This window comes from Panthera onca, chromosome B1, assembly GCF_046562875.1.
Source record: "Panthera onca isolate mPanOnc1 chromosome B1, mPanOnc1 haplotype 2, whole genome shotgun sequence".
Classification (NCBI taxonomy): Eukaryota; Metazoa; Chordata; class Mammalia; order Carnivora; family Felidae; genus Panthera; species Panthera onca.
The window spans coordinates 40,370,931-40,389,735 of NC_138342.1; the positions used below are offsets into that span (position 1 = coordinate 40,370,931).

General features: G+C 38.8%; 1 protein-coding gene across 3 annotated transcripts in view; it reads right to left on the reverse strand.

Annotated features, from left to right (window-relative positions):
* Positions 1-18,805, reverse strand: part of TXK (TXK tyrosine kinase) — a 63,307-nt gene that overhangs the window by 16,518 nt on the left and 27,984 nt on the right. For all 3 annotated transcript variants that reach the window (XM_078446140.2, XM_060655087.3, XM_060655088.3), the window contains 4 exons: positions 16,594-16,648; positions 7,017-7,096; positions 5,715-5,842; positions 874-948 (listed from right to left, as the gene is read on the reverse strand). In XM_078446140.2, the coding sequence (XP_078302266.1) occupies positions 874-948; positions 5,715-5,842; positions 7,017-7,096; positions 16,594-16,648 (338 nt within the window). The remainder of the gene's footprint in view (positions 1-873; positions 949-5,714; positions 5,843-7,016; positions 7,097-16,593; positions 16,649-18,805) is intronic.

Sequence of the window (18,805 nt, forward strand, 5' to 3'; positions counted from 1 at the left end):
GGCATCCCTAATACCCTGAAATCACTCTCCCATCCCAATTAAAATAGAGACCCTGGGTCCTGGTTACCCGTTATGTGATATAATTATCTTGCCGGTTTCTCAGTACATTCTGATTCACACTAATGAGAGGAATGTAAGGGAACAAAGGGTCACCAAATTACAAAACAGAATTCGTTGGCTCTTATTTATTCTCAACAGATTTGCAAATACTCATTTCCTAGAAAGTGGTTCGAATCAAACTTTCTACAAGTTCTATTTTTTTTTTTTAATTTTTTTTTTTCAACATTTTTTATTTATTTTTGGGACAGAGAGAGACAGAGCATGAACGGGGGAGGGGCAGAGAGAGAGGGAGACACAGAATCGGAAACAGGCTCCAGGCTCCGAGCCATCAGCCCAGAGCCTGACGCGGGGCTCGAACCCACGGACCGCGAGATCGTGACCTGGCTGAAGTCGGACGCTTAACCGACTGCGCCACCCAGGCGCCCCTCTACAAGTTCTATTTTTAAAAGGGGAAGAGGAGACATTTAGCAGGTCTTTTTAGCAGGTTCTCTTGGGGAGCAGTCATTTCCCAGCCACGCTTGTACCCAGAGAGCAATAACTCAAACACCCAAATAAAAAGAATTCTAATGTACCAAAAGAGCGCCGGCTAATGTACAGTGAAATTTGAAGCAAAATCAAAATGGTTCTTGCCAAAGTTCAAGTTGCTCTTAGGAGATGCATATACTTCACTATCTCAGAAGGAGGATTCCAACTTTGAGAAGAAACCTATCTAGGTATCTCAGAAAAGCTAAGAATTTAAAGAACGCCGAGGGAACTTGGGGGAGATTCTTTCCCAGATTTGAGGCTGCACTTGAGTCCACGTGCATACATTACCATAGCTGAAACCCGCTGTGGCTGGCAAACAGCTGCCCATCAGTCCAACCGGGTAGCGGAGACGGGTCATGAGACCTGGGGAGGAAGAGGAATCAGTATTTCAAGTCTAGTTACTAATATAAAAGAAAAAAAGAAAGCAAATATAGTAGAAGACAGTGCCATTCTTCAAATAAATGAGGCCAAAATAAAAAAAAAAAAACAGTATTTTACATCGATCTATTTGTTTATTTTCCCCATTTTCATAAAATAATATTTGGACACACATTATACATGATATACCAGAGATACATCATTATCATTCTGGTGAGCACCTTTGCAAAAACCTCCAAATTTGTATTTGAAAGCATATACGCACCCAATGTTTCACAGAAAAGTGAAAGTTTTGCTATAAGCTTTTTGCACTCAATATATCATTGATATATATTAATAACTATAAACAGAGCTTAAAGTTATTTCTAAAATTTCACTATTGTAAAAGACGCTGTATGTTTTGAACATAAATTTTTATGTACCTCTCAAATTATCGTCTTAGAATAAATTCCTGAAAATGTGACTTCTTGATCAAAGCATGTATAAAAAAAAAATGCACTAATTCATTCAACCACCAGTAGTATTGAAGTGGACCCATTTCCCAACCCTACTTTTCAAGAATTGTTTTTTTCTAAAAAAAAAATGGTAGAGTAAATGAGACTTCTTCTGATTGGGTCCGTGTGTAGTATTCTGTACCATCAATTTCATTTAGTTCAACAAGCATTAATTATTTATTTCTTTCACTAATATTTCTTTGGGGCCTGCTTTGCACCAACCATTAACTAACTGGTAGGAGACAGCAGTGACTAAGACAGTGATGTTCTTTGCTGCCACAGAGCCTACACTGTAGCGGGGGAAGAGAAAATAAACAAATGCATGCACACACAAGAGAAAGCAGAAGATGAGTACACGCAGAGTACCTGCAATAGAGCTTCTATCGAATGGGTGCTCAGGGAAGGCCCTTCCGACAAGATGGCGGCTATGCTGACATTCACTGACAAGGAACCATCTTACAAAGATTAGGAGGAAAAACATTCCAGGCAGATGGAACAGCACGTGCAAAGGCTAAAAGAAACAAACTTGGCCAGTATAAGAATAGAAAGAAGCATCACTCAGTGCCTACTGTGTGCAAGACACTCTTCTAGGTCGATCTCAAAGACAGACGGTAGCTAGATTTATTGTGGTGATCACTTGGTTATTTATACAAATGTTCACAAGTTATACACAATGTTATACAAGTGTTCACTACATTACATAATTGAATATACTATTGTATGGCAACCACACTTCAATAAAACAAGTTTTCTAATGACTGAGAAGAAAGAGAAGGAGGAGAAGGAGGAGGAAGGGGAGGAGGAGGAGGAGGAGGAGAAAGAGCTATCTATCAAGGAGAATGCAAGCATCTCTTGAGACTCCTATGTTTCCAGCCCCTGTAACGGACAGAATGATGACAGCATCATCTGAGACAGACAACAAGAAGGGGAGCAGGTTTGGAGGGAAAGCAGTGATTAAGATGAAGAGTTCCATCTCATCACTGAAGTTCAGGGCCTGTGGGATTGCAAGTACCTGGGACTACCAGGCAGAATTCTGCAAAGGGAAACGTCTAGGGTGAGAAGAGAAGTGATTGGGGACAGATCCCTGCAGACACCAATGTTTAAAGAAGAGTAGAATTAAGACTCATTGGGAAGACCTATAAGGAATATCTGAGTTCAAGAACAAGAAAGCGCAGGGTCAAAGTATCTGGGAAGTAGGGAGTTTCAAGGGGTGACACTGCCAAATATAGCAGAGAGGGCTTGAAAATACAAGAACTAAAAAGCATCACCCTATAGGTCAATATGGGGATCACTGGTAAAACATAGGGCAATGGAAGCAGAAGCTACATTGCACATGTTTAAAAAGCAAATGGAGGGGCACCTGGGTGGCTCAGTCTGTTGAGCGTCCAACTCTTGATTTCAGCTCAGGTCATGATCTCTGGTCATGAGATTGAGCCCCACATGGGACTCCACCCTGGGTGTGGAGCCCGCTTCACATTCTCTCTCTCCCTCTGCCTTCGGCCCCTCCCCTGCTCACACTCTTACACTCTCTCTCTTTCTCAATCTCTCTCTCTCAAAAAAAAAAAAAAAAAAAAAAAAAAAAAAAGCAAATGGAAATGAGCAAGTGGAGACGGTAGATGTGGACATATTTTTCCAAAAAGCATGACTTAGAAGAGTAATGTCTAAAAGAAGAAGAAAGGACCAAGGGAGGGCTTTGGGTTTTTTGCTTTTTGAATAATAAAGCCTTAAGCACGTTTCCAGTCTAAAGGGAGAAGTTCAGAGGAAATGTAAGAGATACAGGAGAGAAAGGAAGGTGAGATGGTGGTTGGTCCCAGCAGGAGAGGAATGGAGGGAACAGGGGCACAGGCTTGTCCCGACCACTCCTGGAGGGAGTGAGGGGAGGAGGGTAAGCCTGAGGGAGCTCCTGTATGCTGGCTTCAGTTTTCTTAGTGAAGTGGACAGGTAGGGATTTGCTGACAGGGCAGTGGATAATATTGGAGAAGGAGTCTAGAGGAGAATGGTAGAAGTTTGAAGAGAAAGCTGGAAAGGATATTAACCAGTGACTTTGAAGACCTAATTGAGTTTAGAGCCTCATCAAGCTGGGACTCTATAACACATTGTCCAAATAAGGAACATAATGAGGAATTTCTTTGCGATCCTAACACTTCCCTCTAATTTCAAGATGCTTATTTGCTAAACATTTTTATTCTGTGATTTACTACCAGTGGTTTAATGATAGTCTCTCTCTTTGACAGAAAGAAGTCTGTCACTCTCGTGGCATTGTCCCTGCTTCTGGCAAAGAGACGGATTGTCACGAACCAAACTGACCAGAAGTCAACAAGTAGACAGGATAGTCATGGGCTCTGATTCACAGCCTTTTCTGAAACTGGCCCTCCAAAGTACCCTCCAATGGTATGGTTCGTCTCTTTCTGGAGGATACAGCAGTTATTTAGTGCAGACTGTGGAGCCAGGGGGTTCGATGGTTCCAACTGTTTCAAAGATTTTTTTGAGTTCAAATCTCAGCACAATTATTAACTATGCAATCTTGAGTACAACTCATCCTCCGTTTCCTCATCTGTAAGATCGAGATACTAACAGAACCTACTTCATAGGGTTGTTCTGAAGATTAAATAAATAAATATACATGAAAGCACTCAGAACAGGATCGGGTCCAAATTAAGTCTTCAGTAAATGCCAGCTATTTCTGCGTTCCCAGGGCTTTCCTCTTATCATCCTTCTTTTCTTGTTTTCTTATATCTTTTTTACTTTCTTTTCTCTCTAATAAGCAGCAGCCATAGTTGTAAGTTTTGCTTTTCTTGATGTTTCGCTTGATCTTTTAAAGATGATCTGTGTGGTATTTTATACATTATAAGAATAATTTATGTCCATGCAAACAAAAATACCAAACCTTAAAGCAATCTATACGGCAGAAAATCAAAGCTTCCCTTACCCCCAGTGTCATTCCCCAGAGGTAAGCATTAAGTTCGTAGTCTGTTATAATCTTGTTAGTTTAAAAATTATTACATAAAATTTAACAGACTTTTTCTATGCCTACATATTTTTAAATCTTTTGTTACAAAAGCGGCACTATATTCTCATATACTGCTTTGCACTTTTTTCTCTTTACTAAACAACTTATCACTAACATCTTCTCATGTCAGCACATCCTGAGCTACCTTAGTATCTTTCTTTTAACCTCACCACCATAACCACTCTGTTTCTCAAATTTTGTCTTTGAAGGGAAGGGAAAGAGGAGTATGAAGAAAAAAACTCAGAACTGATCTCCTTATTCTAAGGGTTTTCATCTCTAGACACAAATATGTCCTCCCTCGCCCCACTCAGACTCACTGCTACTTCCTCTCTAACCAAACCCCCAATGACCATCTGGAATATCCATGCAGACTCATCCCATAAGTGGATAAAAATTTCCTTGGACTTATTCTTGATATTTAGAACTAGTGTCAAGGAAAAGTGGCCACTTTCCAAAAGGGATTTTTTTTTTTATTTGTCAACACAACTTTTCATGAGAGAAATCTTAAAAAGTATTGTATGACCAGAAGTCAAAACAACATGACAAGTTACAGTGGTTTCCAAATTCCATAACGTTGAGGTAAGAAGATTCCCCCATGAGTTCAAAGTGGTCCAATACAGGTTGGGTGAGGGCTGAAGGCCAGAGCTGTGATTGAAATTGTGGTGGAACTTACTGGAATCCTGTATCTTTCCATTGATGATACGTTTGCAAAAATAACAACTACGGCAAACTACACCTGGGGACGGGGGTTCCATGATGCTTCTGCCTATTTAAGCCACGTTGTAACTTAAAGGCTGCATCCTATATAATTTTTTCTGTTCTCCAAATAAGAAAGAACAGAGAATGAGCTATTTAAGGGTACTTGTCTATACAACTGAAGTAGACAGCAAACTTATGGGGGCAAAAAGAAGGAAGCATGATTATTTAGGATATTTGAAATTCTATTACATTTAGCCGTATGTAAATTTCAGAAACAAATGCACTGATAATTAAATTGCCTTTTGCTTCTCTGCCATCTATCATTTTTCTAACCTGGCGGAAATGTAAAGAATCAACTTACCTCTTGTCGCCTGACTATAAAAACAAAGAAGCATCAATAAGGAGAATTGTTCAGAATACCGGTTGTATTTCAGGCTCACACATATTTCTCAGGGGCATTTGCTCCTGTTAAGTGTCTGAGACCACAGATGCATTGCCTGTCTGGGGCCTGGCTCGCTGACTCTCCCAGCCTGTTGCCCCTGACTTACCTGCTGCATTGTGTTGGTGATACCAGATCAACTCGGGGATTGACTGAAAGAGGTGTCTTTCAGCCACATACCACTGTCCTGAGTCGTTCTTTTTAATCTGATAATGTTTGATGGTAGCCTCCATATTTCTACAATCAATAAAATGTGAATTAGTAAATAAGCAAAAGATCCGTTTGGAACGAAGTCAGTTCATTAAGCAACAGGGACTCCGCCTGTAAAGCTTTTATCCTACGAACACTATACACTGCAGAGTGGGTTGGATTCAACAGATGCCTCACTACCCCTGGGTAAATGCCTTAGCTATCTAATTGGGGTCTTAGATTCGAACATAACTTCAGCCAAAGTTGTCTGATTGACAACTCCAATGTCCAAAAAAAGTAGAGCCCACTAGGGACACTTATACGCATTTGCTGAATATCAAGTATCAGTTCAATGAATGAATGAACGCACTGTGAGGGATGCAAGGATATAGGAAACAAAGAAAGGGGGAAAGCCGATAGAGGGTGTATTGATGAGCAGGTTTACGATGAGATCCTAGGGCTCTGGAAAGCTATGAGAGACCGTGGAACACATCTGAGAGTTGCCCCACTGAAGTGCAAAGCAGCTGAGGAGCTTATCTTCCGTTCCTCATTGATAGAGGGGCACTGCTAGGATGCTAACTCTCAGGTACTTCCCGTCTACCCATGGGGACCACGAGTTCCCACAGCCAGAGAACATCTTCAGGCAGAAAGGCATGGGAGGCGTGCTGAGTACAGAACTCTCTACAGGTAAACGCAAGGTAAACCAGTGGATATGAGGAAAGCATCACCAGTGCCTGCTACAACTAAGCCAACTCCCTCACGGTTGAGAAAAAGAGATGGGAGAAGTCACATAACTTATCCAATGTCATACACAGAGCTGGTTAGGGACGTAACTTGAATAGATTGGTTGTACTAACTTCCAAGCCAGCAAGCTTCTATACCAAGATTTCACCTTCTCCATGTGACAGTGTCTCCATAAAACAGAGTGTCCCAAGGACTGTTATCTCTAAAGTGAACAAAATCACACTTGCTTCCCTTCCAGCTCTAGGGTGCCTGGGTGGCTCAGTTGGTTAAGCGTCTGACTCTTGATTTTGGCTCAGATCATGATATCAGAGTTTGTAAGTTTGAGCCCCACATCAGGCTCTGTATTGATAGCACGGAACCTTCTTGGCATTCTCTCTCTCCCTCTCTCTCTGTCCCATCCCCCGCACACATGCATGTGTATGCACTCTCCCCCTCTCTCTCAAAATAAATAATTCAACATCAAACAACAATTGCTTACCTTCTGTCTCTTATAAACACAGAAATCGTGTAGGATCCCAAATGTCTCGAATCTCTGACAATAAATGCACCTTCTTTAGACTGCAAAACAAGACACTGTGTGTACAAATTTATTCCTCACTAAGAAGAAAGACAAACGTACATCTCAGGAACAAAATCCAAACTGTACCGACTTACTATAAGTGGATGAGATTGTTTTCACAAATATATGCAATCTTATCTCCCTTATCTGTGAAGAAGTCACACCTATAAAATAATTTATATTGTATACAAATACATACATCACCCCTATATAATTGGGACAAGAATTTGTAACGTATGAGTATTTTTACAAGTTTGCTCCTGATTGCTCTGAGAAAAATTCTGCATTTGACAACCTTGTACCCCACCATTTAGTTATTTTTTTTTGTTATATTGGTCAAGATAATAGATAAAAATAGCTGATGAATAGGAAGCACTCAAAGACAGATTGACAGGTGGTATTTTGGAAGAAAAAGAACAACATGGCTGATGGGGTGAGGGAAGCAGGGAGAAATACATCTGGAAAGGCAGGGAATGGGCAAAGCGAGCAGAATTCATGATAGGGATGGAAAGAGAACAAACTTTGAGGGAGTCTGGAAAGAAGGGCAGGGGAGCCATTTTAGCTGCTGCCAGAGAGAAGCAACTCTCATGGGAGAGATGAGAAGAGAATCAGCAGGAGAGAAGAGTATCGTAAGGTTGATGTTAGGTTATGAATTGGATTCCACCTGACAGACATCCTCGGGGAAATTCCAATACAGCTGTAAATTGGTTTTCAATGACTTTGAATGTTGCACTGTTTGCTTTGGGCTGTTTGTTTGATATCGGGCTGTTTGTTTGATATCATAAAGAGTTTTCACCTTTACCGAGTGTTACCCTGGCGGAGGGGGAAATATCTCAGAAGCTTGCCAAACCTGTGAAAGTTTACACTTATGAAGTGTCAGTAAGTTGCTTGAGACCTGCCCAAACCAAACACTATGGTGTGACCCCAAGGTGAACACAATACATCAAACAGAGTCTTCTCTTCCTTCCAGATGCTTACCAAGGAACAAGTCTCATTTTCTGGCCAAAAGTTTCAAACCAAAACTCTCATAACCATTTAAAATAATCAAAATCTAGGGGCGCCTGGGTGGCTCAGTCAGTTAAGTGTCCGACTTCAGCTCAAGTCATGATCTTATGGTTTGTGAGTTTGAGGCCCGTGTCAGGCTCTGGGCTGACAGCTCAGAGCCTGGAGCCTGCTTCAGATTCTGTGTCTCCTTCTCTCTCTGGGCACTCATGCTCTGTCTCTGTCTCTGTCTCTCTCTCTCTCTCAAAAATAAATCAACATTTAAAAACTTTTTAAATAATAAAAATCTAGCTTTTATTGAATTCCTATCATGTCCAAGGATTGTGTTCCATACCATAGGGGACACAAATGGAAAAGACTAAGAGGTAAAAAGCAAAGTTGTATGTACAGTATATATATATGCATATATAACACGCATATAATAAAGTTGTATATGTAGTGACCTCTTCTTCAAAGTGGAAAGAGAACAAACAGCAACCATGGCAACAAAGCAATAAAAGTAGGAATTCATAACAAGTTCCAAAGGAGAAAGCTACTACTAGGTAAAGTTCTCTTTGATATAACTCAACGAAATCCAAATAAAAATGAAAACATCTAGAAAATAATAAGGGAACGCCACATATCGGAACCTCTGCTATTCAAACAGTACTCAGTCTAATTATTTATATCAATAAATGAAGGAAATACAAAAATAAATTTATCCACCTTAAGAATTTAGGATAAGAACCAAGTAAAGTAAAAGAAGAAAGTGAATAAAGACAGGAGCAGAAAGGAATAAATTATAAAGGCAACAGTGTAATTAAGATAGTAATTAAATACGAAATCTGGTTATATAGGGAAAAACAATGAAATACATAAATTGTTAACCAACCCAACCAATAAATAATGGGGAAAATCTATCAAAAAATAAGCCACAAGGATCCAGAAAAAAAATAAAAATAAAAGAATCATCTTGACTCCACACATTTGAACCTGAATGAAATGAGTAATTAAGTAGCAAAACATAGAATTTATCAAAATTGATTTCAGACTATCTAGAAATGTTAATAGACCTACTGAACGGGAAAACAGATGAGGTTTTAAAAGAGCTGCAATATTAAAAACATCACAGTGACACATTGTAGTATTACACGATCCCAGAGCACGTGGAAAGAAAGACCTCTAAATTTTTATATAAAGTGGGTTTACTATCAACACCAACAACACAGCAAAGACTGTGCACAAAAAGGGGAAATTGCTAACAAGTCTCACTCGTGTCCACACAAAAATCCTAGCCGAATACTAAGAAACTGAGTCCAATCACAGGGGGAAAGAATAACATACCATGACCAAGAGGGATTGCATACAGGAATACAAGAGTACTTGAATATCAGGGATTTTATTCATATAATTCAGCCTATTAATAGATCTGAGGATAAAAATCCCATAAACATCACCGTAGATGTTGAAAGGGCATTTGAAAAATTTCCATTTCTAGTATCAGCTGTCTTTAAATTCTCAGTAAAATAGTAATATATATGTACTTCCTTACCATAGCCCTTATTTACATTAGTCCCAAGTCCAGCATTAAGCTTTCTGTGCAAAATCATTCCAACTAAAATCAGGAAAAAGAAACACCCCACTGTCAGCACTGGTGTTTCATGTTGCTCTGAGATACCAGCTAATGCGATGAAATGAGAGACAAAAAAAGAAAAAAACAGACAAGATATACTGGATTAAATTGTAAAAGAGGAAGGGCACATAGGTGGCTCATTTGGTTGAGCGTCCACCTCTTGATTTCAGCTCAGGTCGTAATCCCAGCATCATGGGAGCAAGCCTTGTGTCAGGCTCAGACCCGAGCGTGTAGCCTGCTTAAGACCCTCTCTCTCTCCTTCTTCCCCTCCCCTGCTCACTCACACACGCTTTCTCCCTCTCAAAAAAAAAAAAAAAAAAAAAAAAATTGTTTTAATTAAAGTAAATTGTACAAGAGGGTTTGAAATTATCACTGTTTGCTGTTGATAAGATTCTCTACCTGAAACCCAGGAGAATCAACTAAAAAACTACTACAAACATTTTTTTTGAATTCACCAAAGTCATCAGTTACAAAATTAACACAAAACTCAAGTTTTTTCACAGGTTAAAAAAAAAAAAAAGATACACCCATTTACAGTAGCAACAACAAAAAATACCTTAAAATAAACTTAAAAATTTGCAAGAGCTAAATGAAGAAAAATTTTATTTTATTTAATTTTTTAAATATTTTTATTTATTTTTGACACAGAGAGAGACAGAGCATGAGCAGGGGAGGGGCAGAGAGAGAGGGAGACGCAGAATCCGAAGCAGGCTCCAGGCTCTGAGCTATCAGCACGGAGTCTGACGCGGGGCTCGAACCCACAGACTGTGAGATCATGACCTGCGCTGAAGTCAGATGCCCAACCGACTGAGCCACCCAGGCACCCCAATGAAGAAAAATTTTAAATGCTCCTAAAGAATACAAAGATGTTTCCTCCTCTCATTAGGTTTTCAATCCATCCAAGATTTATTTTTGCTTGAAGTAGGGACCTAGTTTTAATTTTTTCTATATGAATAATTAATATGTGGGTCCCAGAACAAATTGGTCCCCAAACTGCACTGATTTGTAATGCCCAAACAGTTTTCCCTAAATTACTCTGTAAATTTAGTGCACCAGTAGGAAGCTTTTATAAACTGGGCAAAGTAATTGTGAAGTTCATACGTATAAAATGTATCTTCAGAATATTTCTGAAAAAGAATAATGAGGGAGGTGAGCCACACTAAAGAAAGCCTCAGTATTTAAAACAGATAAAGGCATCACATAAATAGACAAGAGGATCAACGAAAGCAAGTAGTAAGTCCAGATGTAGTGCAACATAGGAGTTGTGTTTCTAAGGAAAGTGGCATCTCAAATCAATGGAGAAAAGATAGACACTTGGTAACCATCTAGAAAAACAATAAAATCGGATCCATACCTCACTCTGTGTCAGGAATAACTACAAATTATTCAAACATGCATACATTAAAAATAAGACCACTAAGGCTATCAAGAAACATGGGAAAATTTTTTACAATATTTTTATAGTATTTTTTATATTTTTTATAATTTTTATAATATTTTCTAACTTGACACTAAAGCTTCGCAAAAAATTGTCTGATAAATTCAAACACAAAAAATTCAAGTACCATTCATGGAAAAAGGTAGTATTAGAACTGAAAAATTGGGAAGAGTATTGCCACATATCACAAGAGCTAATTTCCTTAATATAGCTGCAGAGGTCCTACAAATTGTGAGGAAAGCATTTTTTAAAAAACCAACTGAAAATTTTGCAAAGGATATGAACAGACAGCTTCCAGAAAAGGAGAGACAAATATATAAAATTTCATATATACAGAGATGCTTAACATTCCCAGGATAAGAGAAATGTAGCTGAGGGGTGCCTGAGTGGCTCAGTCAGTCAAGCGTCTGACTTTCACTCAGGTCATGATCCCATGGTTGACGGGTTTGAGCCCCATGTCGTCCGGCTCTGTGCTGACAGCTCAGGGCCTAGAGCCCGCTTCCAATTCTGTGTCTCCCTCTCTCTCTCTGCCCTTCCCCTGCTCATGCTCTGTCTCTCTCTCAAAAATAAATACATGTTAAAAAAAGTTTTTTAATAAAAATAAGTTTTTAAAAAGAGAAATGTAGCTGAAGCCTACACTGATATGAGATGTCAGAGAGCAAAGATCCATATGCTTCATTAAACACTTGCTGGGAAGGTTGTGGGGAAAATAAGCACTCTCTTACATTTCTAGTAGAAATATTAATTGTACAACTCCTATAGAGGGTACTTTAATGTCTACCAAAATTAGAAATGTACATTCCCTTTGACCCAGAATTTCTATCTTGGGTGATTTATCCTACATATATACTCATAAAAGTAGTATAGTACTTAGATTTCCGTTAAAATTTTTAAATAAATTGTGATACATCCAAAGTAAGAAATACTATGCATGTGTAGAATGAATGAGGACACTTTTTGTGTGCTGATGTGAAAAGATTCCTTCCCAATATATATTGTTAAATGAAACAAGTAATGTACACAAGAGTATATATATTACTATTTGTGTAAAAATAACACTATAAGAAAACATGTTTCTGTTTGTGTATGTATTAAATATTTCTGAAAAAGCACAGAATAAACTAATAATCGAAGTTTGTCTATGGAGAAGGGAATTGGTGGCCTGGAGACAAGGATGAAAGAAAACTTTAGAATCTTTTGATTTTTAAACCATATGAACATACCGACTATTGAAATATGACATAAATAAAATTATAAGATACCTCTATAAAAATGTATGCAATAAATTTGAAAATAAATATAAAATAGGCAATTCTCCACATAACTATAAATTATCAAACATCTCAAAAAAGAAAAGGAAATTAAATCAGTAGTCGAATATCTGAAAAAGCAGCATGTCCAAACTATTTCATGAGAGATATATGCAACTTCAAGAACAAATAACCTGCATTCAATATACACTATTTTCAAGCCTGGAAAAAGAGACAAAACCTCATGTCCTACTTCATTTTATGATGCTAGCATAGCCTTTATACTGAAACTAGGCAAAGAGAGTGGGAAATTGGAAGCCAGGCTCCCTTGTGAACATAACAGGACAAATGCTAAATAAAGTATTAGGAAACCCAAACCAGAAATATAAATGTGGTAGGGTCCCCTTCCTAAGGAAAGGAAAAAAAACCTCAACCTGGCTATATGCATACATGTCAACATCCCTCACGACCTTGTAACATGAGGCCACTTGATCAGACTCCATGTTTGTATGTTGCCGTATATAGGAGACAAAGAATTTTTAAAAATGCATTAAAAAACTACGCCACGTGGTGCTCGGGGCTCAGTTCTTCGGGTACGAACCCAACGGAGCGGTGCCGGCAGGAATAAAGTTGTTTCCAGGAAAGAAAAGCTTCAGTGTCACGACTCTGTGTGAGAATCCTGCCACATATATATTTTTTAAACGCCTCGTGACCGGAGCACCTGGGTGGCTCAGTCAAGCATCCGTCTCTCGGCTTCGTGACTTTGAGCTCCATGTTAGGCCGCTGCTGATGGTGCAAAGCCTACTTGGGATTCTCTCTCTCCCTCCCTCTCTCTCTATCTCTCTCTCTGCCTCTATCTCTGCCCCTCCCCTGCTCACCCTGGCTCTGTCTCTCTCAAAATAAATAAATAAACATAAAAAAATTTAAATGCCTCATGACCGTTAGGTTTTAATCCAGGTACTTTAAAAAAATAGAAAATAAAGGGGCGCCTGGGTGGCTCAGTTGGTTAGGCAACTGACTTTTGCTGAGGTCATGATCTCACGGGGCTCTGTGCTGACAGCTTAGAGCCTGGAGCCTGCTTCAGATTCTGTATCCCCCTCTCTCTCTGTCCCTCCCCTGCTTGTTCTCTGTCTCTCTCTGTCTCTCAAAAATAAATAAACGTTAAAAAAATTTTTTTTCATAGAAAATATGTAAATTACAAAAATATTTTAAATACATGGAAAAAAGTGTATATATTTTAAAATATCCACACACATAACACACATACACACACATTTTAGATTAAGACCTAAGAATGAAAAGCAAATCTTTAAAGCATTTAAAAGAAAATATAAACTTCCTTTATTACTTCAGAAGAGAGAAGGATTTATTATACTAAAAAAGGAAAAAAGGAGATCATAAAAACTGAAAAATTTGACATTAACATATTTTAAAGTGTAAAATAAGAGCATGAAAAAATTTTAAGCCAGAAATTAGAAGAATATGGTGGTAACCTAAAAGATAGGTTTTCAGAATATACTTTTAAAATACATATTAATCAGTTAAAAAGGCAAACAGCACTGCAATATAGAAAAGTGAGCAAAGGATATTAGCAGTCATGTAACAGCAGAGGAAGCCCAACTCGCCAACACACACATAAAAAGTCATTCCATTGAACTGTTGATCAAGGAAATGCACATTTTATTTTATTTTATTTTTTTTTATTAATTTTTTTTTTCAACGTTTTTTATTTATTTTTGGGACAGAGAGAGACAGAGCATGAACGGGGGAGGGGCAGAGAGAGAGGGAGACACAGAATCGGAAACAGGCTCCAGGCTCCGAGCCATCAGCCCAGAGCCTGACGCGGGGCTCGAACTCACGGACCGCGAGATCGTGACCTGGCTGAAGTCGGACGCTTAACCGACTACGCCACCCAGGCGCCCCAAGGAAATGCACATTTTAAAATACATGCACAGGGGGCCCCTGGGTGGCTCAGTTGGTTAAGCGTCCAACTTCAGCTCGGGTCATGATCGCGCACAGCTAGTGAGTTCGAGCCCCACGTCTGGCTCTGAGCTGTCAGCACAACTGGAGCCTGCTTCAGATTCTGTGTCTCCCCCTCTCTCTCTGCCCCTCTCCCATTCTCACTCTGTCTCTCTGTCTCTCTCTCTCTCTCTCAAAAATAAACAGACATTTTAAAAAATTGTATTAGGAAAATAAAACATATATACAATTTCTCAGTGAATTGAAAAAAAGTATGAAGTTACCAACTGTTGGCAAGAATGTAAGGGGCCAGTTTTCTCATTCGTTGTGAGAGCGTAACTTAGGACAAGCACTTTGAATCATGATTCCAAAATATCTTTAATGTTAAATCCACACGTAGACTCTGATCAGGTCATTTCTGGGTATAACAAGAAAAATCCTTGCCCTTGGGTACAAGATGACCTGTACAAGAAAGTTCTTGGCAGGCTGTTGGTAATACTAAGAAGTTAGAAACAATTTGAATGTTTATCAATACATTTTGGTATACTCATAATGAAACAGTATACAGCAGTTAAAGGAATGTGCTTGATCTTTATGTACCCATGTGAATAAAACTGAAATACAATGTTTCATTAAAAATTGAGGCTCCTGGATGGCTCAGTGGGTTAAGCATCTGACTTCAGCTCAGGTCATGACCTCAGTTTGTGAGTTCAAGCCCCACATCAGGCACTGTGCTGACAGCTCAGAGCCTGGAGCCTGCTTCAGATTCTGTCTCCTCTCTCTCTGCCCCTCCCCCACTCATGCTCTGTCTCTGTCTCTCAAAAAAACAAATAAATAAACGTTAAAAAATTTTTTTTAGTCAACATACATATGATCTCCTTATGTGAAATGTTAAAACACATAAAATGCACATATATATGATAAAATATAATGTGCACATATATATGCACATATATATGATAAAAATATAAGCACATGGACACAATGGGAACACACCCTTCTATTGTGATTGCCTCTGGAGAATGGGGGGCATGAAACAGATGAGAGAAGGGATAGGTTTCAATTGTATCTGCTGTGTTTTATCTTGTTAAAGAATGTTCCTGCCAAATGTTGCTATTTGTGATATCTGGGTTTTAGGTACATGGGGGGTTGTGCAATTTGCTCTTCTAGTCTTTGTAGGGCGGTGAGCCCCTGGCTCTGTTGTGACTTCCTCTCAGCTGCAGAACCTCTCAGGCTGACCCTGCACAGCCCATGTGATCTTGTGGCCATATCGCCTGTGACTAACTTGCTGGCTATGGGCCTGTTTGAGACCTTGCCTGTTCCAGTTCTGCCTACTTGTCTATTCTAGACCTACTAACATCTCTTTACAGAAGTCCACCTGCTGTCACCATGCCGGATGAATGCTACATTCGCTGCCACACCCCACTTCCTCCTAGCTAGAGAAGCCAGGCCTGACCTCCAACCTCTGTCCCCATCACCAGCTGAGACTGGGTCTGTGTCCCTCAAACTCTATCCCCCTGCTAGTAATTGGACCTTCTCTGTGTCCTGAGCCATTCCTGGCATTGACTTTTTAGTTACAGAACTGATTCTTTTTCGCTCACATTTCTAGATTTCCTCAACATCCGACAGCAGTAGAAAATGACACACACACCTTCCCTAGTTTCTAGGTTTGACTACTTTTACCCACAGTTCACACTTACCGTCCGTTGGAAACTGCATGCAGTTTTGTTTTGTTTTGACCTAAAAGAGCAGTTTTGATCTGAGTTTGATATTTTGGTTCCCCCACTCTTCCTTTTGTTCCCAAAGAACAAAGAAAGTGCAGCACTGTGTATTTTTCTGTATTTGTGTTTTTAAGAAGACTTAGCTAAGCTCATAAAGACAGTGTATATTTTACTGCCTGATATGCAGAGGCATATAGGCAATTCAAATATAGACTCTTCTGGCAGAATGCACTTTGGAGTGAATGAGCAGTTTCAGTATGGTGGAATTGAAATCATTTCAGGAAAAAAACATTTCTCAAATGACAGTGAAAGTCCATGAAAAACATGATCTGATACAAATACATCTGCTTTACAACTTATCAGAAAATGTGCAGTAGACATAAAGTTGTAATAATATTTTAGAGCTATAAAGAACAGGAAGAAAAAACTTTCTAGTTGAGTCACGTCTTCATAATGCCCATCTCTCAGAAATTCTGAAAATATTCACAAGTTATTTGTTAATAAATTGAGTTACCTCTTGTCTCAAAATACGTTCTGCCTGATTTCTGGTGATGTTTCTATGGTACCACCTGTAAAAGCAATAAAAATACTTTAAAATTTTTATATTCCATTTTTTTTTACCGAAAAAAAATCCCTTCATTTCCTTCATTACTAAGAGCTTTACTCCAGAACTGATTTTAGAGAGTTAATTCCAATAAACAACAATGTACTGTTATGTGTCATTGATTTAAGGTAATATAGTTCTACTAATTGTGAGCCAAAATCTAATTTCTTCTATCACATCTTAATTCCACTTTCTGAGGGTATATGGTTTTGAGTGATTTAATCTCCTGAAAATTTCCATGAAAGGTATGTGATTAAGAAGGCATCATCTTCAATAAACATTTACTGAGCTTTGATAGACAAACTAAAAAATACCCATTTCTTTCTTTGTTCTCAGGAACTTCCTATTTGCACGCTTTTATATGTGCTGTGTTCCCTTTCCCGAATTAAAACTAACTCTGACCCAGTTGTTATGTTAACTGTATGTTAACTCGTAGTGAAGTTAGTGGTTTAATAACGTAAACAGAACAAACTAGCATGTTGCCCTATTTCACACACCCTCTTGTTCCCCTCTCATACAAAGATTCGACCACACTGGGACTCTTGCCTTCCTCACCAAGCCCCTTTCTGCCTCCTGTCTTGCTGTTTCCTCTGTATGAAACACTACTACTAAATATATAAGAACCATTCACAGGAACATAATTAAGTAAGAGTATACATTGAGTCACAGTGGGTAGGCCAAATGGTGGCCACATGAAACTCCTATATCTGACCTTGAGGATGGAACCTACCATATCGTGGGACTTCCCCTAACCTGCAGTAATAAAAAGCTGCCACTAAATTAGAATGGTCAGGCATTAAGAATACTAACAGCCTTAAGTTGAAAATGAACTTTAAAAAAAGATGAAGCATAGAGAATAGAGGATGATTACAGGTGATTCTAGAGAAAGTAATCGGGCTACTTATCACCAGTGGGAACAAAAGGTAATTGTGATGTTAAACTGTGAATATCATTCAGTACTTTTCAATGAATATTCATATTAGGGGAGGGAATTTCAGGATGAGTCTGAGCCCTCTTTTTGTAGAAAGATGAAATTCTCTCAAAATAAATGAGACAGAGTTAAAGACACAGGGGACTGGTTTAAAGGTGCTCCCACTTGCTAATTCATGAAATTTGGGTGCTAAACGGAAAATAATGATTATCGCTCACTAAAATACATTGAGGCTATGAAAAGCCAAGACTGTGTAATGACACTCCAAAAGGGAAAATTTTATAGAAATTATTTTTTTCTAAGTGTTTCTCACCTGCTATCACATTGGTGTTAATTTTGTTATTTCATACTTATTTATTATAGTGAGAAATATAAGCAAATATATTAATTTTGCTTAAATATAAATTAAAAATCCATCCATGTGTGGATGTCATTAGAATGACTTCAGGGCGCCTGGGTGGCTCAGTCGATTGAGGGTACAATTCAGCTCAGGTCATGATCTTGTGGTTTGTGAGTTCCAGCCCTGCGTCGGGCTCTGTGCTGACAGCTCAGAGCCTGGAGCCTGCTTCAGATCCTATGTTCCTTCTATCTCTACCCCTCCCCCACTTGTGCTCTATCAAAAATAAATAAACCCAATAAAAATTAAAAAAAATAAAAAGAATGACTTCAAAGAGGGGCACATGGGTGGCTCAGTTGGTTAAGCATCTGACTTCAGCTCAGGTCATGATCTTGTGGTTCATGAGTTAAAGCCCTGCATCAGGCTCTGCGCTGACAGCTCAGAGCCTGGAGCCTGCTTCAGATTCTGTGTCTCCCTCTCTCTCTGTCCCTCCCCTACTCACGCTCTGTCTCTCTCTCAATAATAAAATAAAACATTAAATTTTAATTAAAAAAAAAAAGAATGACTTCGAAGTAGTAATAGAAGAGCCAGATAGAAGTATATGATGAATTTAAGATCCTTTAAAATAATGCAGAATTTTATCTGTCAGAAAAGAGATTAGATGGATGTGACATAGGAGAAGCAGGGGCGTGGTATTTCAGAATTTCATCTGGTTAAATCAGACAGTGAAACAAGAGTTTTGTGGAGTGTTTTTAATAGGTAAGTTTGCAACTCATATACCAAGACGACACTGATTGTAAAACTCATACTGAATGATGTGGACAGAGAGCTTGGGGTGGGGCTTCTACCAACAT